General features: G+C 36.6%; 4 protein-coding genes and 1 long non-coding RNA gene across 5 annotated transcripts; 4 read left to right on the top strand and 1 right to left on the bottom strand.

The window, feature by feature from the left end:
- The first annotated feature begins 494 nt into the window (after nucleotides 1–494).
- LOC145157788 (uncharacterized) lies at nucleotides 495–2923 on the top strand. Its single transcript, XM_079076782.1, has 2 exons — nucleotides 495–931; nucleotides 1049–2923. The coding sequence occupies exons 1-2, from the start codon at nucleotides 589–591 to the stop codon at nucleotides 2761–2763; spliced, it is 2058 nt and encodes a 685-aa protein (XP_078932908.1). The 5' UTR covers nucleotides 495–588; the 3' UTR covers nucleotides 2764–2923.
- An 851-nt stretch (nucleotides 2924–3774) lies between these two features.
- Nucleotides 3775–7031, top strand: LOC145157781 (formate--tetrahydrofolate ligase-like). Its single transcript, XM_079076777.1, has 5 exons — nucleotides 3775–4079; nucleotides 4420–4569; nucleotides 4689–5864; nucleotides 6378–6524; nucleotides 6602–7031. The coding sequence occupies exons 1-5, from the start codon at nucleotides 3930–3932 to the stop codon at nucleotides 6875–6877; spliced, it is 1899 nt and encodes a 632-aa protein (XP_078932903.1). The 5' UTR covers nucleotides 3775–3929; the 3' UTR covers nucleotides 6878–7031.
- A 1735-nt stretch (nucleotides 7032–8766) lies between these two features.
- Nucleotides 8767–10357, bottom strand: LOC145157771 (peroxidase N-like). Its single transcript, XM_079076768.1, has 4 exons — nucleotides 10142–10357; nucleotides 9668–9850; nucleotides 9410–9575; nucleotides 8767–9312 (listed from the first exon to the last, which is right to left on the bottom strand). Exons 1-4 carry the CDS (start codon nucleotides 10355–10357, stop codon nucleotides 8888–8890), a joined length of 990 nt encoding a protein of 329 aa, XP_078932894.1. The 3' UTR covers nucleotides 8767–8887.
- LOC145157776 (uncharacterized) lies at nucleotides 9202–10660 on the top strand. The gene is made up of 2 exons (XR_013737218.1): nucleotides 9202–9332; nucleotides 9417–10660. It is a non-coding gene; the product is annotated as an uncharacterized LOC145157776 (long non-coding RNA).
- A 2160-nt stretch (nucleotides 10661–12820) lies between these two features.
- LOC145157764 (Plastid-lipid associated protein PAP / fibrillin family protein) lies at nucleotides 12821–15211 on the top strand. Its single transcript, XM_079076765.1, has 11 exons — nucleotides 12821–13161; nucleotides 13290–13343; nucleotides 13415–13489; nucleotides 13572–13691; nucleotides 13782–13973; nucleotides 14052–14135; nucleotides 14232–14318; nucleotides 14422–14475; nucleotides 14607–14686; nucleotides 14766–14873; nucleotides 14963–15211. The coding sequence occupies exons 1-11, from the start codon at nucleotides 12883–12885 to the stop codon at nucleotides 15036–15038; spliced, it is 1209 nt and encodes a 402-aa protein (XP_078932891.1). The 5' UTR covers nucleotides 12821–12882; the 3' UTR covers nucleotides 15039–15211.
- The last annotated feature ends 310 nt before the right edge of the window (nucleotides 15212–15521 follow it).

The raw sequence follows: 15521 nt of genomic DNA, 5'->3' as shown, positions 1-15521 counted from the left end.
TATTTATTTATTATTTTTTTTTTTGTAGATTTTTTTTTTGTCTAACAGGATTTTTATTCAAACACACCATTTACTCCACTTTACCTTTCTTTGCAACAGACATTTTTTGTACAGAGAGACCGTATGCAAGGATCTTTAGTGTGGCCACGATAAAAAATTTATTTATTATTATTATTATTTTCATATCAAAGTTTTTTTTTTTTTATAAAAACAGTGCCCAATCTTACGGTCAAAGTTCGACCAAAATAATGTTGTTATTGTTTTATAAAAAACTACAAGCAATTTAAGCAATATAGCATATGTCAGCAAAAAGCCGCCACTTAGGACATAAAACTAATGTCAACATTAACCTTTTTTAACAAGAAATTTCAATCATGCCTCATGCGCTTACTTTTGGTCAAACTTTAGCTACAGTATACGTTTACTATTCTGCATCAATAATTGGCCCTTGAGAATCATAGGTAGAGGGATAAGTCTTAAAATGGAAACAGATTCCCAAAACTCGTAAACAACTATCCTTTTAAATCCCTAATCATAATATCAAGCATCAATTCACTCTTCTAGATAAAGCTTGATCTTATTACTGGTATGGATTGGGAATCTCCTTCAGATGCCATGCCATGGGTGGGATTGTATGTCAGCCTAGCATCTCTGGTGTGCACTCTTGCAATGGCAGCTGATGTTTTCCAAGGCTTTCGACAATGGAAGCTCTGGTTTCCATGCAGATTTTTCACCATCAACGCTGTTTCCATCACACTCATAGCAACAGCAATGAAGCTACCAGTGGATCTAACCACCGACGTATCTCAAGGTCTTGATACGACAGCAAAGTTTCTCAGCATCGTTTTCTTAGTCGCCATGTTAGCCAACTTTCTCCCTTCTTTAGGGCTTATGAACGACAAGGAACTTGTTATGAACATCGTAGCCTTGGGTATCCTCATCATCACCATTACTGTAAATGTTTGGATCCAAATTAGTACTACAACGCCTTTGACAATCCCAATACTGATTATTATAATGATATTTTCACTTCCATGGCCATTTTCAGTAGCTTTGACAGTTTCCGCATCTGGAAGAATTTTACAACATAAGTACAAGGAGTTGCATAGGTTGGCTTCAAATCATCAAGACATGAACATGAACATGAACTTTTCCGATAAGAGACTCATATGTTATGTTAAAAAACATTGGATGATGGCAGAAACTGGTAACCCTCAATTTGTAGTTGCGTGTTCACCTGTTTCTTCTGCTTTAGGAGTTATATGCTCAGTTCTTGTTTGCATTTCATTTTACTTTTTGATAACCCTGTTTGGTGATACGTCAAATTTGAAGTATGGAAGATCAGATTATAAGTGGTCAATCAATGTAATTGTCACCATACAATCAATCGGGACAATAGTAGGTAGTATAGCACCGATTTTTAGATGTTTGTCTTCCACCATTGATTTCAATTTCTCCAAGAAATGGATCAAGAATCATCTAAACGTGTTCAGAGTCGAGAAGCATTGGATCCAAAGGCTTCAGCATTGGAAACGCTGCCATGTTCGTTCACATATTCCAGGGCGCCATTGCAAAAAAGCTTTCCATAGCATCAAAAACATGATTTTGAACTTTTGCATAGGGATTCAGATAACGATTGTGATTATATGCAACACGATATGTCTCATTCCCAGATCTTTTCTTATCTTCTGCAAGTCATTGTTGAAAAGGTTTAAACAAGAACCAAATGCAGATACTAATGGCAATGTGATATCAGATTTGGATCAAGAATATACGCGTTATGTCCTACAAGTTGAAGTGGAGATGAAGCTTTCAAAGAGAATATTAAGAAATGCGCTCAACTCCATGACTCGACTTCTCCACGAGTCTGAAGAGAAAGAGCCAAGTAATCTGATCAAACTTCTCAAGAAATCTACAGGATTCCATGGAGTTTTGGAGTTCGATCGTGATCAAGTCCCACCTTTACATCAAGAAGAAACCAAGAATTGTTGGAGCCTAGTTGTAGTAACATTAACAGCCATTGCCATTTCCCTTCCTAACATTGCAAACATCCATGTGAAGGAGTTACTTTCCAGTATGAGAGAAGGGCTACAATTTGTAATGCATATAGAAGAAAGCCTCAATGTGAATAGTGACTTGGTAAAAGCAAGAAAAGCAGCTAGACGTATGTGGACAGATGTTGAGGTATACTCCAGGTGGCTACAAACTGATCTTCAAAAGAAAGCTCGTGAAGGAAGAACATCAAAGGATATTCTTCAGTGGTTGGGTGATGAAGCAATAAAAATTGTGAAAGAGTTCATGAGAAGAAAAAATGGAATTTTGGATCATTCACTTCGTAAGTTCATTGCTGCAAATTCCATGTATAGAATCAGCCAAACCATATTGCTCCATTGCAATGAGCAAGAAAATTGGCCAAATGATGAGGGAATTTTTGAGTTTATATCAACTATGATTGCAGATATGTTATCCGCTTGCTTTACCAACTTACCACGTGTCATAGCTATGAAGTGTCATGATGATGCAATAGAGAAAAGGGAAGAGAGTATCCGGACTACAACACGGCTTCTTGGTAAGTCCAAAAAGATGCTTAAGATCCTTAAAATGCGCCAAGTTCCTAACTTAGATTCGGACTCCATGGCCTATGTTGATAAGTGGCATGCATTACCCAAGAGTCACATACACAATTGTTGTTCTCCTTCAAAAAGGATTCAATTACCGGCTTCTTTAAGTTTTAATCAATCATTTTTAGTAACTATTATGTAGTCTGTGTGTAGATGAAATAGTTGAAATTTTGTTATATTGAGAATAATGTAAAATTACATTGTTTTATATTAGGATTTGTGGAGTTTACTTTAGGTATTTGTATGTATAGATGATTGATAGTGGTGGATACCATCCATTGTGTACTATATATTTTTTTAAGGTTGGTAATTTTAATAAACTTTGGTTGAATGAAAACAAAATGCCTCTATATGTGATGAGATTCAACATAATGTCATTAATTTCGTTTTTATAGAATACAATCATAATAGATTTATTTAAGGATATTCACAAAAGAATACATGATTATTGATCATTTAATATAGTAATATTTTTTTTTTTTGGTAGTTATCAAAATGACTATAATGTCCAAAATATTGTATTTCAGACTAACATAATTTTGTTTGGGAATGTCATTTAGAGATATAAGATATGTCATAAAGAGTTTTGGGATATGATATTTCACACCTTACATTTCATATTCCCCTTATATGACACATACATTTGGAAATATTACATTTTGGGCTCTGAAATACTAGGCATCAATTGGAATCTAACAATTTTGTTAAGAAACTTAACAAAATCGAAGTAGATTTTAATACGATGGCATAAAAAAGTGTTATTTATTTGAATACCCAGTAATAATATACATTTTTGGATGTAAGGACTTGAGATAATTTTTTGCAAGTGTTTAAGGCAAATGAGATAAACTTAGAAATTATATACATTCAAAATCCGAAATGGACCCATTCTTGACGTGGTCGTTATTTATGTGAATCCCAAAAATTAGGCCATTTACTTAAATACTCAATAATTATGTTGTATTTTTGTTAACATCCATTAAATTTGGATTAGCAAAGTGAAAATAAAAGAAATAATAGATTAAAGCTGCAGATTAAGTAATAGTTGAAGGACCAAAAAGTATAAAAAGATATAGTTCAAGGTTATTTTTAAAATCCATTCTTTTTCTACCACATGTTGCAATTTGCTATGCAGGATTACAAGTGTCACACCGTCACCGCTGTGAGTTATCGGTTTAGAAAAGTGCCGCAGCTGCATGCTCTGTACGCAACCCTTCGTTCATGTTCAAATTCTGAAACCCAAATTAAGGATTAACCCTCGAAATCCTTCAAGATATTTGTGGGTAAAATTCCCCCCAAAAAGCAGAGATGAATGCGATGACATTGCAAGTTGTATCCCCTGTTCCAACAGACATAGACATCGCAAATTCCATTCAACCTCAACACATATCCGCCATTGCCAAAAAGCTCAACCTCAATCCAAATCATTACGATCTCTATGGAAAATACAAGGCCAAGGTATGTGTTTTAGTTTTTGTGTTTGATTTCAAGTTGCCCCAATCTCTATAGTAATGCACTCTAACTCAGTATTTGGATATCGAAGTGAATTGATTCATGGTTTTCCCCATTCAATTGCGATAACTAGGGTTTAGTCTTGCTTCAAATCAGATGTGGATTTTTACTTAATCACTGAATTAATTGGACATTGGTCATGGGTTTTAAGTTAATCAACCATTTCACCGATAGATTCACATTACAAATTCCTTCATCTGCTTGATAATAGTATCAATTTTGCATCTGAAATCGGCCATAACTGAAGCGTTAATGATGCCATGATTTGTTTTAATGAAAATGTTAGGTTTTGTTGCCTGTGATTGATGAACTCAAAGGACAAAAAGATGGGTTCTATGTCGTTGTCGGAGGAATAACACCAACTCCTCTTGGAGAAGGCAAATCCACCACTACTGTTGGCCTCTGTCAAGCTTTGGGGGCTTTTCTTGATAAAAAGGTATCACTTTTAACTTTTAGTTATTTCCTGCTATTTTCCCTTAATCTTATTGTTATTGAAATGTATTTTAGAAAAAAACACTTATCAATTATCATTCTTGATTGTCACCGGAGGTGTAGGTGGTGACCACCCTAAGACAACCATCACAAGGGCCAACATTTGGCATCAAAGGCGGTGCAGCTGGCGGTGGTTACAGTCAAGTGATCCCAATGGACGAATTTAACCTCCATTTAACCGGCGACATCCACGCCATCACTGCTGCAAACAACCTCTTAGCCGCCGCCATTGACACCCGAATGTTTCACGAGTCAACACAATCCGATTCCGCCCTTTTCAACCGCTTATGTCCACCAAACAAACAAGGTAACCGAATCTTCAATGATGTCATGTATACGCGCTTAAAAAAACTCGGTATACACAAGAAGTTTCCGGAAGATCTTACACCGGAAGAAGTCAAACGGTTAGTGAGGCTCGATGTTGACCCGGACACGATTACATGGCGTAGGGTTATGGACGTAAATGACCGGTTTTTAAGGAAAATTACAGTCGGACAAGGGGTGGATGAGAGAGGGATGGTGAGAGAAACGGGGTTTGATATTTCGGTTGCTAGTGAGATAATGGCGGTTTTAGCCCTAACCGATTCTCTATCCGACATGCGGGCCCGCCTCGGGAAAATGGTGATAGGGAATAGTAAATCTGGTGAGCCCGTGAGTGCGGATGATCTTGGCCTTGGAGGGGCGTTATCGGTATTAATGAAAGATGCGATAAACCCGACGTTAATGCAGACGCTCGAAGGGACCCCGGTTTTTGTTCACGCGGGACCGTTCGCTAACATAGCTCACGGGAGCTCATCGATTGTGGCGGATAAGATCGCGTTGAAGTTGGTGGGGCCCGGTGGGTTCGTGGTTACGGAAGCAGGGTTTGGATGTGATATAGGGGTTGAAAAGTTTATGAATATAAAGTGTAGGTATAGTGGTTTGAGACCTCAATGTGTTGTTATTGTGGCGACTGTTCGGGCTCTTAAGATGCATGGTGGTGGACCGGCGGTTGCTGCCGGGAAACCGCTTGATCGGGCTTATGTTAGTGAGAATGTTAGTCTTGTGGAAGCCGGTTGTGCCAACCTGGCGAGACATGTGGAGATTGTGAAAGGTTATGGGGTGAATGTCGTTGTGGCGGTGAATAGGTTTTCGAGTGATACGGATGCGGAAATAGCGGCGGTGAGGGCGGCGGCATTGGCGGCTGGTGCTTATGAGGCGGTTGTTTGTTCTCATTTTGCACATGGTGGAAAAGGAGCGGTTAGTTTGACTCCTAACTTGTAACTCCATTGTAGACTTACTGACTAGACAAACTTTCTAGGGTTATTTTCGATGATAAGGATAGTATTCGCGTCTTTTGCATTGACGAAATATCAAGAACGGGTTTCTTCCCCACGTAGTTCCATTTTTTTTGGGCGAAACAAAAAATTGCAATTTTGTCCCATTGACATCAAAGTCACCCAATGCACGCCAAACATAATACAACCCCTTATGTCATGTCCTGTGTAACAAGATATGACGACATTGTACTGTGTTTGGTGTGCATCGGGTTGAGTCTGTGACTGCTGTCAATGGGACAAAATTGTAAATTTTTGTCCTACCGAAAAGGTGAAACAAGGTGGGGTGGACACTCGTTCTCGATATCTCATTTGTGCAAAAGACATGAATGCCCTTTTCATCCTCGTCGTCGAAAATAACCCTAAAAAGATTGTCCAATCCGATGTAACAAACACAAATATGCATCATCGTAATTTCCTCATGCGATTTTACCAGATCGACCTTGGCGTAGTGGTTCAAAAGGCCTGCGAAAATGCAACCGAGCCTTTCAAATTCTTGTACCCTTTGGATGCAAGCATCAAAGACAAGATAGAAGCGATAGCAAGATCATACGGTGCCAGTGGCGTCGAATACTCCGAGCAGGTAATTAATTCGATACATTTCATTTGTGTTTGACCTCGAGGGGCAAATGTGTAATTCACTTGTGGGTTTTCTTATAGGCCGAGAAAAAGATCAAAATGTATAGCAAACAAGGGTTCGCGGGACTTCCAATCTGCATGGCGAAAACTCAGTACTCATTTTCCGATAATCCAGCAGCGAAAGGCGCGCCAAGTGGATTTGTGTTGCCAATTAGGGATGTGAGGGCGAGTATTGGGGCTGGATTTATTTATCCATTGGTGGGGAGTATGAGCACGATGCCTGGGCTTCCTACTCGACCTTGCTTTTATGACATCGATCTTGATGTTACTAATGGAAAAGTAAAAGGGCTTTCTTGAAATTTGTGTATATTCGGTTAATTAGAATTTTAATCGTTTAAACTGGGTGTGTTATAGTTAAAAGACAAAACTGCAATTTTGGTCTTCGTGGTATTAAAAAAACTTTGGATAGATCCAAAAAGTTTCCAACTTGCATGGATGTTCAAAAATCAAAGTTTTCCTTTGGTTTTGGTCCTGAAAATGTTGAAATGTCTATTTTACCCTTATTATTTCTTTTTTCTATTTTTCTATTTAGTTTAGTATTTAAAAAATTATAAAATAAAATATCACCCTACCCCTCTCCACGACTCCACTCACCGTACATCTCACACACACTCTCTCTCTCTCTATGGCTCTCTTTCTCTCTTCTTCGTATTCTTCTTCTTCACCTGCAAATCAAAAAGAAAAAAAAACCTTGATTTTTTGCTACATATTACATTTCTTCTTCTTCATCTGCAAATCAAGAAGAAAAAAAAACCTCGATTTTTTGCTACAGATTTCTTCACCTGCAAATCAAGAAGAAAAAAAAAACCTCGATTTTTTGCTACAGATTACACGCACAAAGAGACCCCCAAAAAACATGATTCTTCAATTTCTTTTGCCCACCGTCAAGAACCAACTCCTATTCTTCAGTGATCAAACACAAACACCCTATTTTTTAATCTCTCTCTCTCTCCCTCTCTCTCTCTATCTCTCTCGTGTTTCTCCCAAGCCCTAGATTAGTTTTCCCTCTTCGCTGTTATCGCAATTGAAGGTGGTAGTCGACTGCATCTACATCTTTCTTCTTTACTTCCCTTAATTTTTCCCAAAATAGAGAGTTGAGCGGGGGGTTCGTCTCCGGTGAGATTTCCCAACAAATACAGGAGGAAGAGGATACAGGTCGATGCTGAATATGGAGTAAATATGAGGGAGGACATGTAGTCGGCGGTCATTGTACCTCTCAATTTGGAAGAGCTGAGAAATCAAACCCACACAAGACCCTGTCTCCCTTATTTGGTGTATGCAGATCTATAACCATCTATCTTCATGTACCATTAATCTGGAACACATCAATTCTTCATCATCTAGATAACCAGCGTCGTTCGAGAAGTCCATTGTGTACTACCTTCATGTACCACCGGAGACAACCTCCCTAGTCTTCGTCTCTCATCCAGTCAAATCAATTATGACTTCCGATTGATTTATCTATTTTCTAAAATGAACTAGAAACAATTGACTTTCAAACCATTTGGAAACAATGGATGTTCTCAAAATCAAAATGATAAACTTTGGGTGTGTCTCTATTTATTTGGATTTAGGTGAAATGGAAGGTGGGTTCTTGTGATACATACAATACTCTTTATATGTGTGTGTGTGTGTGTGAGAGGACGAGGAAGAAGAAGATGAGAGGGGGGGGGGGAGGGGGGAATGAGGGGTGGATTTTTTTTATTAATATTTACAAAATAAAAAATGTTAAAAAAAAATGCAAAAAAGAAATTTAAAGGGCAAAACAGTCAATTCAAGTGTTCCATGGACCAAAACTAGAAAAGTTTTTTAATTTTAGGACCAAAACCAAAGGAAAACCTTGATTTTGGACCATCCATGCAAGTTGAAAATTTTTTGGACCCTATCCAAAGTTTTTTGAATACCACAGGGACCAATTTTGCAATTTTGTCTAGTTAAAAATAATGGATTTGAATGTATTGGATGTGACTCGTGATTTAAGGCGGCAATTTTGTATATAATTTATATTTTTATATGTATTTTCTACTATTATTCATTTTTATACACATATATGAGTCAATGCGGCGTTTTGGTAAAAGCTTGGCGGCACATACAAGCCTTGGAGTCATGGGGTGCCGTAGCGGAGCCATGACGAGCTTTTTAGAACCTTGTTTAAATGCCTAATTAACTGAACAAGAAACAAATAATGGCAAAAACAGCCCCTGAATGTTTCTGGATTTGTTGCAAAACCCTTCGACTTATCTTTTATTACATTCTCTGCTTATTTATGTACAAAAATATTCGCACCAAATCCACAATATTTCCCGCCTACGAATTCACAACCCTGCAATTTTTTCGAATTTCTCCATTCTCCCCCATGAGGGGGCTCGTATTCCCCATCTTAATCATCGATCTAACAAAGTCATCAAGGAAAATCTTCGAGTTATTGCTGTAGATTTCAACTAGGGTTCGTGTAGTCGATACAGCTTCATCACTCGAGTACAGTAATTGATCAGATTCAAGAAGCCCCCTTCCGTTCACCAAGTTTTGAAAGTAATGGTTGTCGAACAAGTCAACGGAATTCCGATCGAGAGCCGTCGTCTTGTTCCCGTCTCCGTTCGCCGGACATTGAGCTTGAAGGTCTGATACCATAGCCTGATCTAATAGCGTCTCATCAGGACCGTTTGTTCCAGAGAAGTTGAATAACCTATTGCTGAACACAGCACACCTCGCTGATCCAATCGTATGCGCACCTTGCAGAGTTTAAATCCAAGTAAGTGAATTCATCAATTCCTAAGTAGATTTAAGAAGTAAACCTTTTTGGATCTTGTTTGTGATGAAAAATCGCACCTGATAGGGATACAACATCTGTAAGGTTGAGGCCGACGGCTAGAAACTTGGCGGTGATATTAGCAACGGATTCGGTGGGGCCAGGGAGGTTGGAATTAGCTCCGGACTGATTCGCCGCAAGTCCATCTCTTCTTCCTAGTGAGACTTTCCACGAAGGCCTTCCACTCTGCAATTCGTATTTCACAGCTGTTTTGTTGGAAAAATTCATTTTACATAGGGTTAGGGTTAATCACCATTGATAATCATGGACTTGCTTACCAAGAGAACTGAATCTTGTGCTGCTATTGCTAGAATGTCAGCACATGAAACTACTCCACTGCATGAGCTTTCTACAGCGGTTTTAATGGCATCAACCACCTCAAATCCCCTAGCGGAATTGATGTTAGGGAAGGCAAACTTCTCCCCATCATTTCCATCCAATAAAATTGATGCATCACAACCCTGCGATGCAAAATGCAAGATATTTAGAGTAAAAAGTCAGCCTTAGGATCATTAGTACCATTATATGCTGCAAAGAAATTGACCAAAAGGTTATGTAAATGGAAGTTGAGGGTAGCTGCATAAGCATCCACTAGTGATAAAATTATAGCAGAGTGGGTAATATGAGTAATACCACCATGAAAGTAGAGTTCTTTAAAAGATAGGTTTTTTAAATGCTTGGCTTTCACTATAGTTAGTGAAAAGAATAAGATGAAACAACTCAGAAGTTTATGTTATATTGAAAGAACTCACATTTACAAAGCAATCATGGAAATGAAGCCGAAGCAAAGAAGCAGCCATTCTTGTTTCAGTCTTGATTGCATTTAGCACTTGTTTACGTACAATATTGGGAAGATTAGGGCATGAAGTTGAGTAGAAATCTTCAGTTAACTGAGATCTTGCAATTAGAAACAAGATTGACATGGTCATAAGCCATACAAAACCACTACTACAGTTTGAGTTCTTCATTGTTTTAACTTTCAAGCATTTGGCTTTACTTCTTATATTGAAGGTAAAATTTAGTGATTATGGCTTAACCCTGAAGAAGTTATGGTTTTATATGCTATTAGGAGTGTAAAACTATATTAATATAACAGATTATGTAAGGTGCACTAAGCATAGGATTGGCATAAACTTAATGGTTTAGGGAATTTAATATCGACTGAAATGTTGGATAACTGTGGTTGAGCCAATGAGGTTAGTTAGTCGGTAGTAAGCTTTGTGTTGTTGCATCATAGTTATTTACACAGCTACCACTTTTGTTATTTTAAATGGGGATAACGAAGATGCAGTTATGTTTTTCTATTTCTCTTCTTGTTTTGGCGAATCAATATGAAGTTATGTGGTGCTTACTTGTGGTCTCACTTATCCACACAATTTAGTGGTATGTTAACAATAGATTGTCCAATTAAAATGCATGTCTAATTTAGTGCTCGTTATGGCCGACGTGGCGAAGCCATAACGGCGTCGTAACAGGCTCAACACCGCCCCCTTGCTCGTTTCTTCTCGTTGTGGCACATCTCGTCTCCGTTACGACCGATTAAAACGGGGAAAAAAATAACTGTTGTGCAATGGAACGTTTGCCAACCGTCAAAATGTAAATTAAAAAAAAAAAAAAAAAAACTTTTACCCCTTAACTTTTATATAAATACAACATATTTAACCTTTTTTTTACACTTTTCTCTCATTCTTTCTATATTTTATAAAGTTTACACTTTCTTCTCAACCAAAAAAATGGATCAAAACCCAAACACCCTTCAAATAAGTCACTATGTTTTCAATTTCTTGTAATTCTGACCAATTGACCAGTTGGCTTCAGATCAGTCGGTTGCACTGCTGACGTGTCAAAAGCAAAAAAAAATGGTGCAAAAACATTATGTTTTCAATTTTTTGTGATTTTGACACTAAGATTGCAATCTTTTCTAATATTAGCACTAATATTAGCACTAAGTTTTCAATTTTCTCCAATTTGCAACATAAATAAAATAAACATATGCAAAGACATATACAAAAAGAAACAATAGTTCATAAAAAAATATCATTCATAATTCCTTTTCAAACAACGATCTTTACCATTAAACAATGTAGATATTGAAAACATAAACATATAAATCCTAAAGTACAACTTAGTTATGATCTTGTTCTTGTGACACGTTCGATTGAAATCATAAGGTTGTTTTCATTGAGCCTCATTAGTTATTACAGAGAAATTGGAAATTGAAAGTAGGTTTTCATAACTAGGAACTTTTGGTAAGTTACATAGCTATTTTTTGCAATTAAACCATTTGAAGTGGAACCAAAACTTGGACCATGCATAGAAAGCAAAAGAAATAGACTTGTAAGATTGATGTAGTAACATATATAAAATCCCGAAATAACATAAAGAGCACCGATCTTGATGGAGTTACTAAGCTGTTTTTCATATATGAAATCATAATACAACATAAGACCGTTAGGTTAGATATTTTTAACTTACCAAGACACTCGATTTGAATGATTGTTTTTTCATCATTTTAACTTATAGGTTAGGATGTTTATTTCGTTTGCTTTTTGTATGTGGTCAAAGCTTTGGTTCCACTTCAAAATGGTTTATTGCAAAAAATAACTATGTAACTTAGCAAGAGTTACTAGTTATGTAAACCTACTTTCAATTTCTCTGTAACAACCAATGAGGTTCAATGAAAAACCAACTTATGATTTCAATCGAACGTGTCATGGGGACAAGATCATGAATAAGTTGTACTTTGGGATTTAAGTGATCCTGTTTTCAATACCTATATTGTTTTTGTGGTAAACGTCATTGTTTGAAAATGAATTAGGAATGATATAATTTTTTTTATGAACCATCGTTTTCTTGTTGTTTATGTATTTGCATATATTTTTTTCATTTATGTTGAAAATTGGAAAAGATTGAAAACTTAGTGTCGAAAGCACAAAAATTTGAAAATATAGTGTCTGTTGCGCCATTTTTTTCGCTTCTTTGCAACCGGGCCAACCTGTCAAAAATGCAACAAATTGAAAACATAGTCACTTATTTGTAACAAAAATAACTTGATCATAAAAAAAATAAAAAATTAATGTGTGCCGTTAATAAAAAGTTAATGATTTTTGCTATCATGCATCCAGTCCGTTTAGCATAAGCAATTCTCCCATTTTCAAGTACCACCCTTTGGTAGTAAAAGCATCTCTAGAGCTGACAACTTGATTGCCTGTTGATGAATTCCAAATGGTAAGTAAAACAGACACTGAAGCTCAATATCCAGCTCCGAGAAATTACAAACGAGCAAAGATATTTTTGGAGCTAGCGATCACCATTAACACACCTTTTTCATGAAGTCGAGTAATTGTTAGCCAATGATAATGATATAGCTAGATTTTGGTGGGGTCTGATTTTATCACAACCGTGCAAACTAAACAAGAATTATCGATCAGAATGCTGTGGCGGTTATCTCCAATATTTCTCCCTTCCAATCCAATTTTTTGTTTAATTCAAAATGGTTTGTTCACTCGACGTAGCAAATCTAGGGCTTCGATTCAATCCTTTCCCTCATACCGATACTACTTTTATCAATCAAAGAAGGATTCGACCTCGCTCTGTAATCGCATTTCCCACATCCGATTGTCTGAAGCATCGTCTTCTCCGAAGTATCTCGTGTTCTACAGTCGACGAACAACAGATTCAGCAAGCGTTTAGTGATGCTGAGAACTCACTCATCAGTAGTCTCATTGGCATCCAAGGACGTGGTCGCTCTGCTTCTCCTCAGCAACTCAAAGTAACACCCTCTTCCTCTTCTCTGTTTTAACTCACCAAATTCTATGATTATGACACTGCGTATCTTCTCCAATCATCAAATTTGCAATCGCTTATAATCGCATAACATTATATTTCTGAATTGTGTAGGAAGTCGAACAAGCCGTGACAGTTCTAGAAGCTACTAAAGGTGTCCCTGATCCTGTAAGTAGTTAAAAAACCCTAAACTTTTTTAGTTTTATTCATCCGATTCAAGTGTGAGCTCAATTCTGCAGACCAGTTCGAGTCTAATCGAGGGCCGATGGCAATTGATTTTCACAACAAGACCTGGAACAGCTTCCCCGATCCAGGTTACATGTTACCGCATCTCCGATGAAGATCCAATGCAAACATTTACCTCCAAAATTAACCAAACCTTCATGATTCTTGTAGAGAACATTCGTCGGAGTCGACTTGTTCAGTGTATTCCAAGAAATTTACCTTCAAACAAACGATCCACGAGTCTCCAATATCGTCAAATTCTCCGATTCAATAGGTGAACTTAAAGTCGAGGTACGCCATTGTCGACCAATTCCTCGCTCTTCACATAGATTCGATTGTTGCGTTTTGACAGTTGACACGATCTAATTGATTTAAACTCAGGCTGCCGCTGCAATCAACGATGGAAAAAGGATTCTTTTCCGTTTCGATAAAGCAGCATTCTCATTCAAGTTTCTTCCCTTCAAAGTTCCATATCCGGTGCCTTTTAAACTCCTCGGAGACGAAGCAAAAGGTTGGTTAGACACAACATACTTGTCGGAATCCGGAAACCTTCGTATCTCAAGAGGAAATAAGGTAACCCTAGTTCATGTTTCTTTTAATGCTTAAACTCCATGTTCATGAAGGATCAGGATCTACGTTGGTGTAGTGCAGGGGACGACGTTTGTTCTTCAGAAGCAAACGGAACCCCGGCAAAGATTGATTTCTGCAATTTCCACCGGTCGTTCAGTGATTCAGGTAACCATTTCAGATCTTCTCGACGAATCTTTGAAGTTTGTTTTCTAGAAAAAAAAAATTCTTTTTTTTTTCCTAAAAAATTTGTATTTGTGCAAGGCGATTGACGAGTTTATGTCATTAAATCAAACGAAGGGTGAACAACAACTCATTGAAGGCGAATGGCAAATGATTTGGAGTTCACAGGTTTTAATTTTATTATATATCAAAATATCAAATATCAAAAAAGGGTATTTAAGTCATTTCACTAAAATTAAACAATTTCCTTAAAAAATTACTATTTTTGCAGATGGAAACGGATAGTTGGATAGAGAATGCAGCTAATGGTCTTATGGGTTCACAGGTACAAAGTTCAAATGTAGCTTTTCAAAATTTTAACACAGACATTTTTTTTTGTTACAAATCTTATGATGCTGAATAACTTTTCATTTTTTCTATATTGTATTAATCCAAATTGTTTATTGTGATATTTAGATTGTTAAAGAAAATGGGAGACTCAAGTTTCTTGTTGACATATCGTTTGGGGTCAAATTCTCCATGAATGGAACATTTGAGTAATTTTTATCTCAAATCTTAAAAACCCTGAAGATGGTATTTAAGTATTTAAGTGTAACTTGATTTTTTTTTATGTAGAAAATGTGACACAAATGTATATGATGTGATGATGGATGATGGTGCAATAGTAATTGGACCATATGGGCTTCCAGTTGAGCTAGTAACCAAATTTAAATTGGAAGTCTTGTAAGGACTCAAATCAAAATTTACTATTTTTTATTCTCTTCTATATTTGCATGGTAATTTAATTTAATTTTTTTTTTATTTTTTTGTAGGTATTCGGATGACAAAATCAGGATAAGCCGGGGATACAGCAAGATTCTCTTTGTCCACATCCGTGTTGGAAGTTGATGAAATACGGAATTTGCATTTTTATAAAAAGTAAGTTTTAAAAAAAAAGATCCAGATACCATATTGCTTGTTTGAGAACTTTGAAGATTTTTACATTGTGATTAAGAAATTGTAATTAATGGTGTATATGCTTTAACCACAGCTCAATACATATCTTTGTCTAAATTTTAAAATTTTGTCCTGGATTACTAACGAAATGTGATTGTTCTTGTGACATTTTGGACAAAATATTCAAACAACAAATGTTTAGTCATCGAAATAATCCAATTATAACTTCATTTCACGTGAAACATTTACTAACTGTAAAAAGGGTATGCAACAAAAATGACCTCAAAAGTCGAAAGCATATAGGATATAATAGTAAGATAACGTTATTTGGAATATTTATGTACAAACATTTAATAGTTCACCTATTTTACTATCATAACATATTTGGAATATTTACATACAAAGTACAAACATTCAACATCCCACCTGGTTTAT

Source organism: Lactuca virosa, chromosome 1, assembly GCF_052849685.1.
Source record: "Lactuca virosa cultivar CGN04683 chromosome 1, Lactuca_virosa_CGN04683_v6, whole genome shotgun sequence".
In the NCBI taxonomy this organism is placed as follows: Eukaryota; Viridiplantae; Streptophyta; class Magnoliopsida; order Asterales; family Asteraceae; genus Lactuca; species Lactuca virosa.
This window is presented reverse-complemented; position numbering and strand designations above follow the sequence as displayed.

Excerpts from the sequence above, each read along its gene's own strand:
- LOC145157788 (XM_079076782.1), top strand. The coding sequence starts at position 589 with ATGGATTGGGAATCTCCTTCAGATGCCATGCCATGGGTGGGATTGTAT. Across the intron at positions 932-1,048 it reads TATGAACATCGTAGCCTTGG|TAGCTTTGACAGTTTCCGCA; the intron begins GTATCCTCATCA and ends GGCCATTTTCAG.
- LOC145157781 (XM_079076777.1), top strand. The coding sequence starts at position 3,930 with ATGAATGCGATGACATTGCAAGTTGTATCCCCTGTTCCAACAGACATA. Across the intron at positions 4,080-4,419 it reads ATGGAAAATACAAGGCCAAG|GTTTTGTTGCCTGTGATTGA; the intron begins GTATGTGTTTTA and ends TGAAAATGTTAG. Across the intron at positions 5,865-6,377 it reads CACATGGTGGAAAAGGAGCG|ATCGACCTTGGCGTAGTGGT; the intron begins GTTAGTTTGACT and ends CGATTTTACCAG.
- LOC145157771 (XM_079076768.1), bottom strand. The coding sequence starts at position 10,357 with ATGAAGAACTCAAACTGTAGTAGTGGTTTTGTATGGCTTATGACCATG. Across the intron at positions 9,851-10,141 it reads TCCATGATTGCTTTGTAAAT|GGTTGTGATGCATCAATTTT; the intron begins GTGAGTTCTTTC and ends TTTGCATCGCAG. Across the intron at positions 9,576-9,667 it reads CACAAGATTCAGTTCTCTTG|AGTGGAAGGCCTTCGTGGAA; the intron begins GTAAGCAAGTCC and ends TACGAATTGCAG.
- LOC145157764 (XM_079076765.1), top strand. The coding sequence starts at position 12,883 with ATGGTTTGTTCACTCGACGTAGCAAATCTAGGGCTTCGATTCAATCCT. Across the intron at positions 14,687-14,765 it reads TCCATGAATGGAACATTTGA|AAAATGTGACACAAATGTAT; the intron begins GTAATTTTTATC and ends TTTTTTATGTAG. Across the intron at positions 14,874-14,962 it reads AAATTTAAATTGGAAGTCTT|GTATTCGGATGACAAAATCA; the intron begins GTAAGGACTCAA and ends ATTTTTTTGTAG.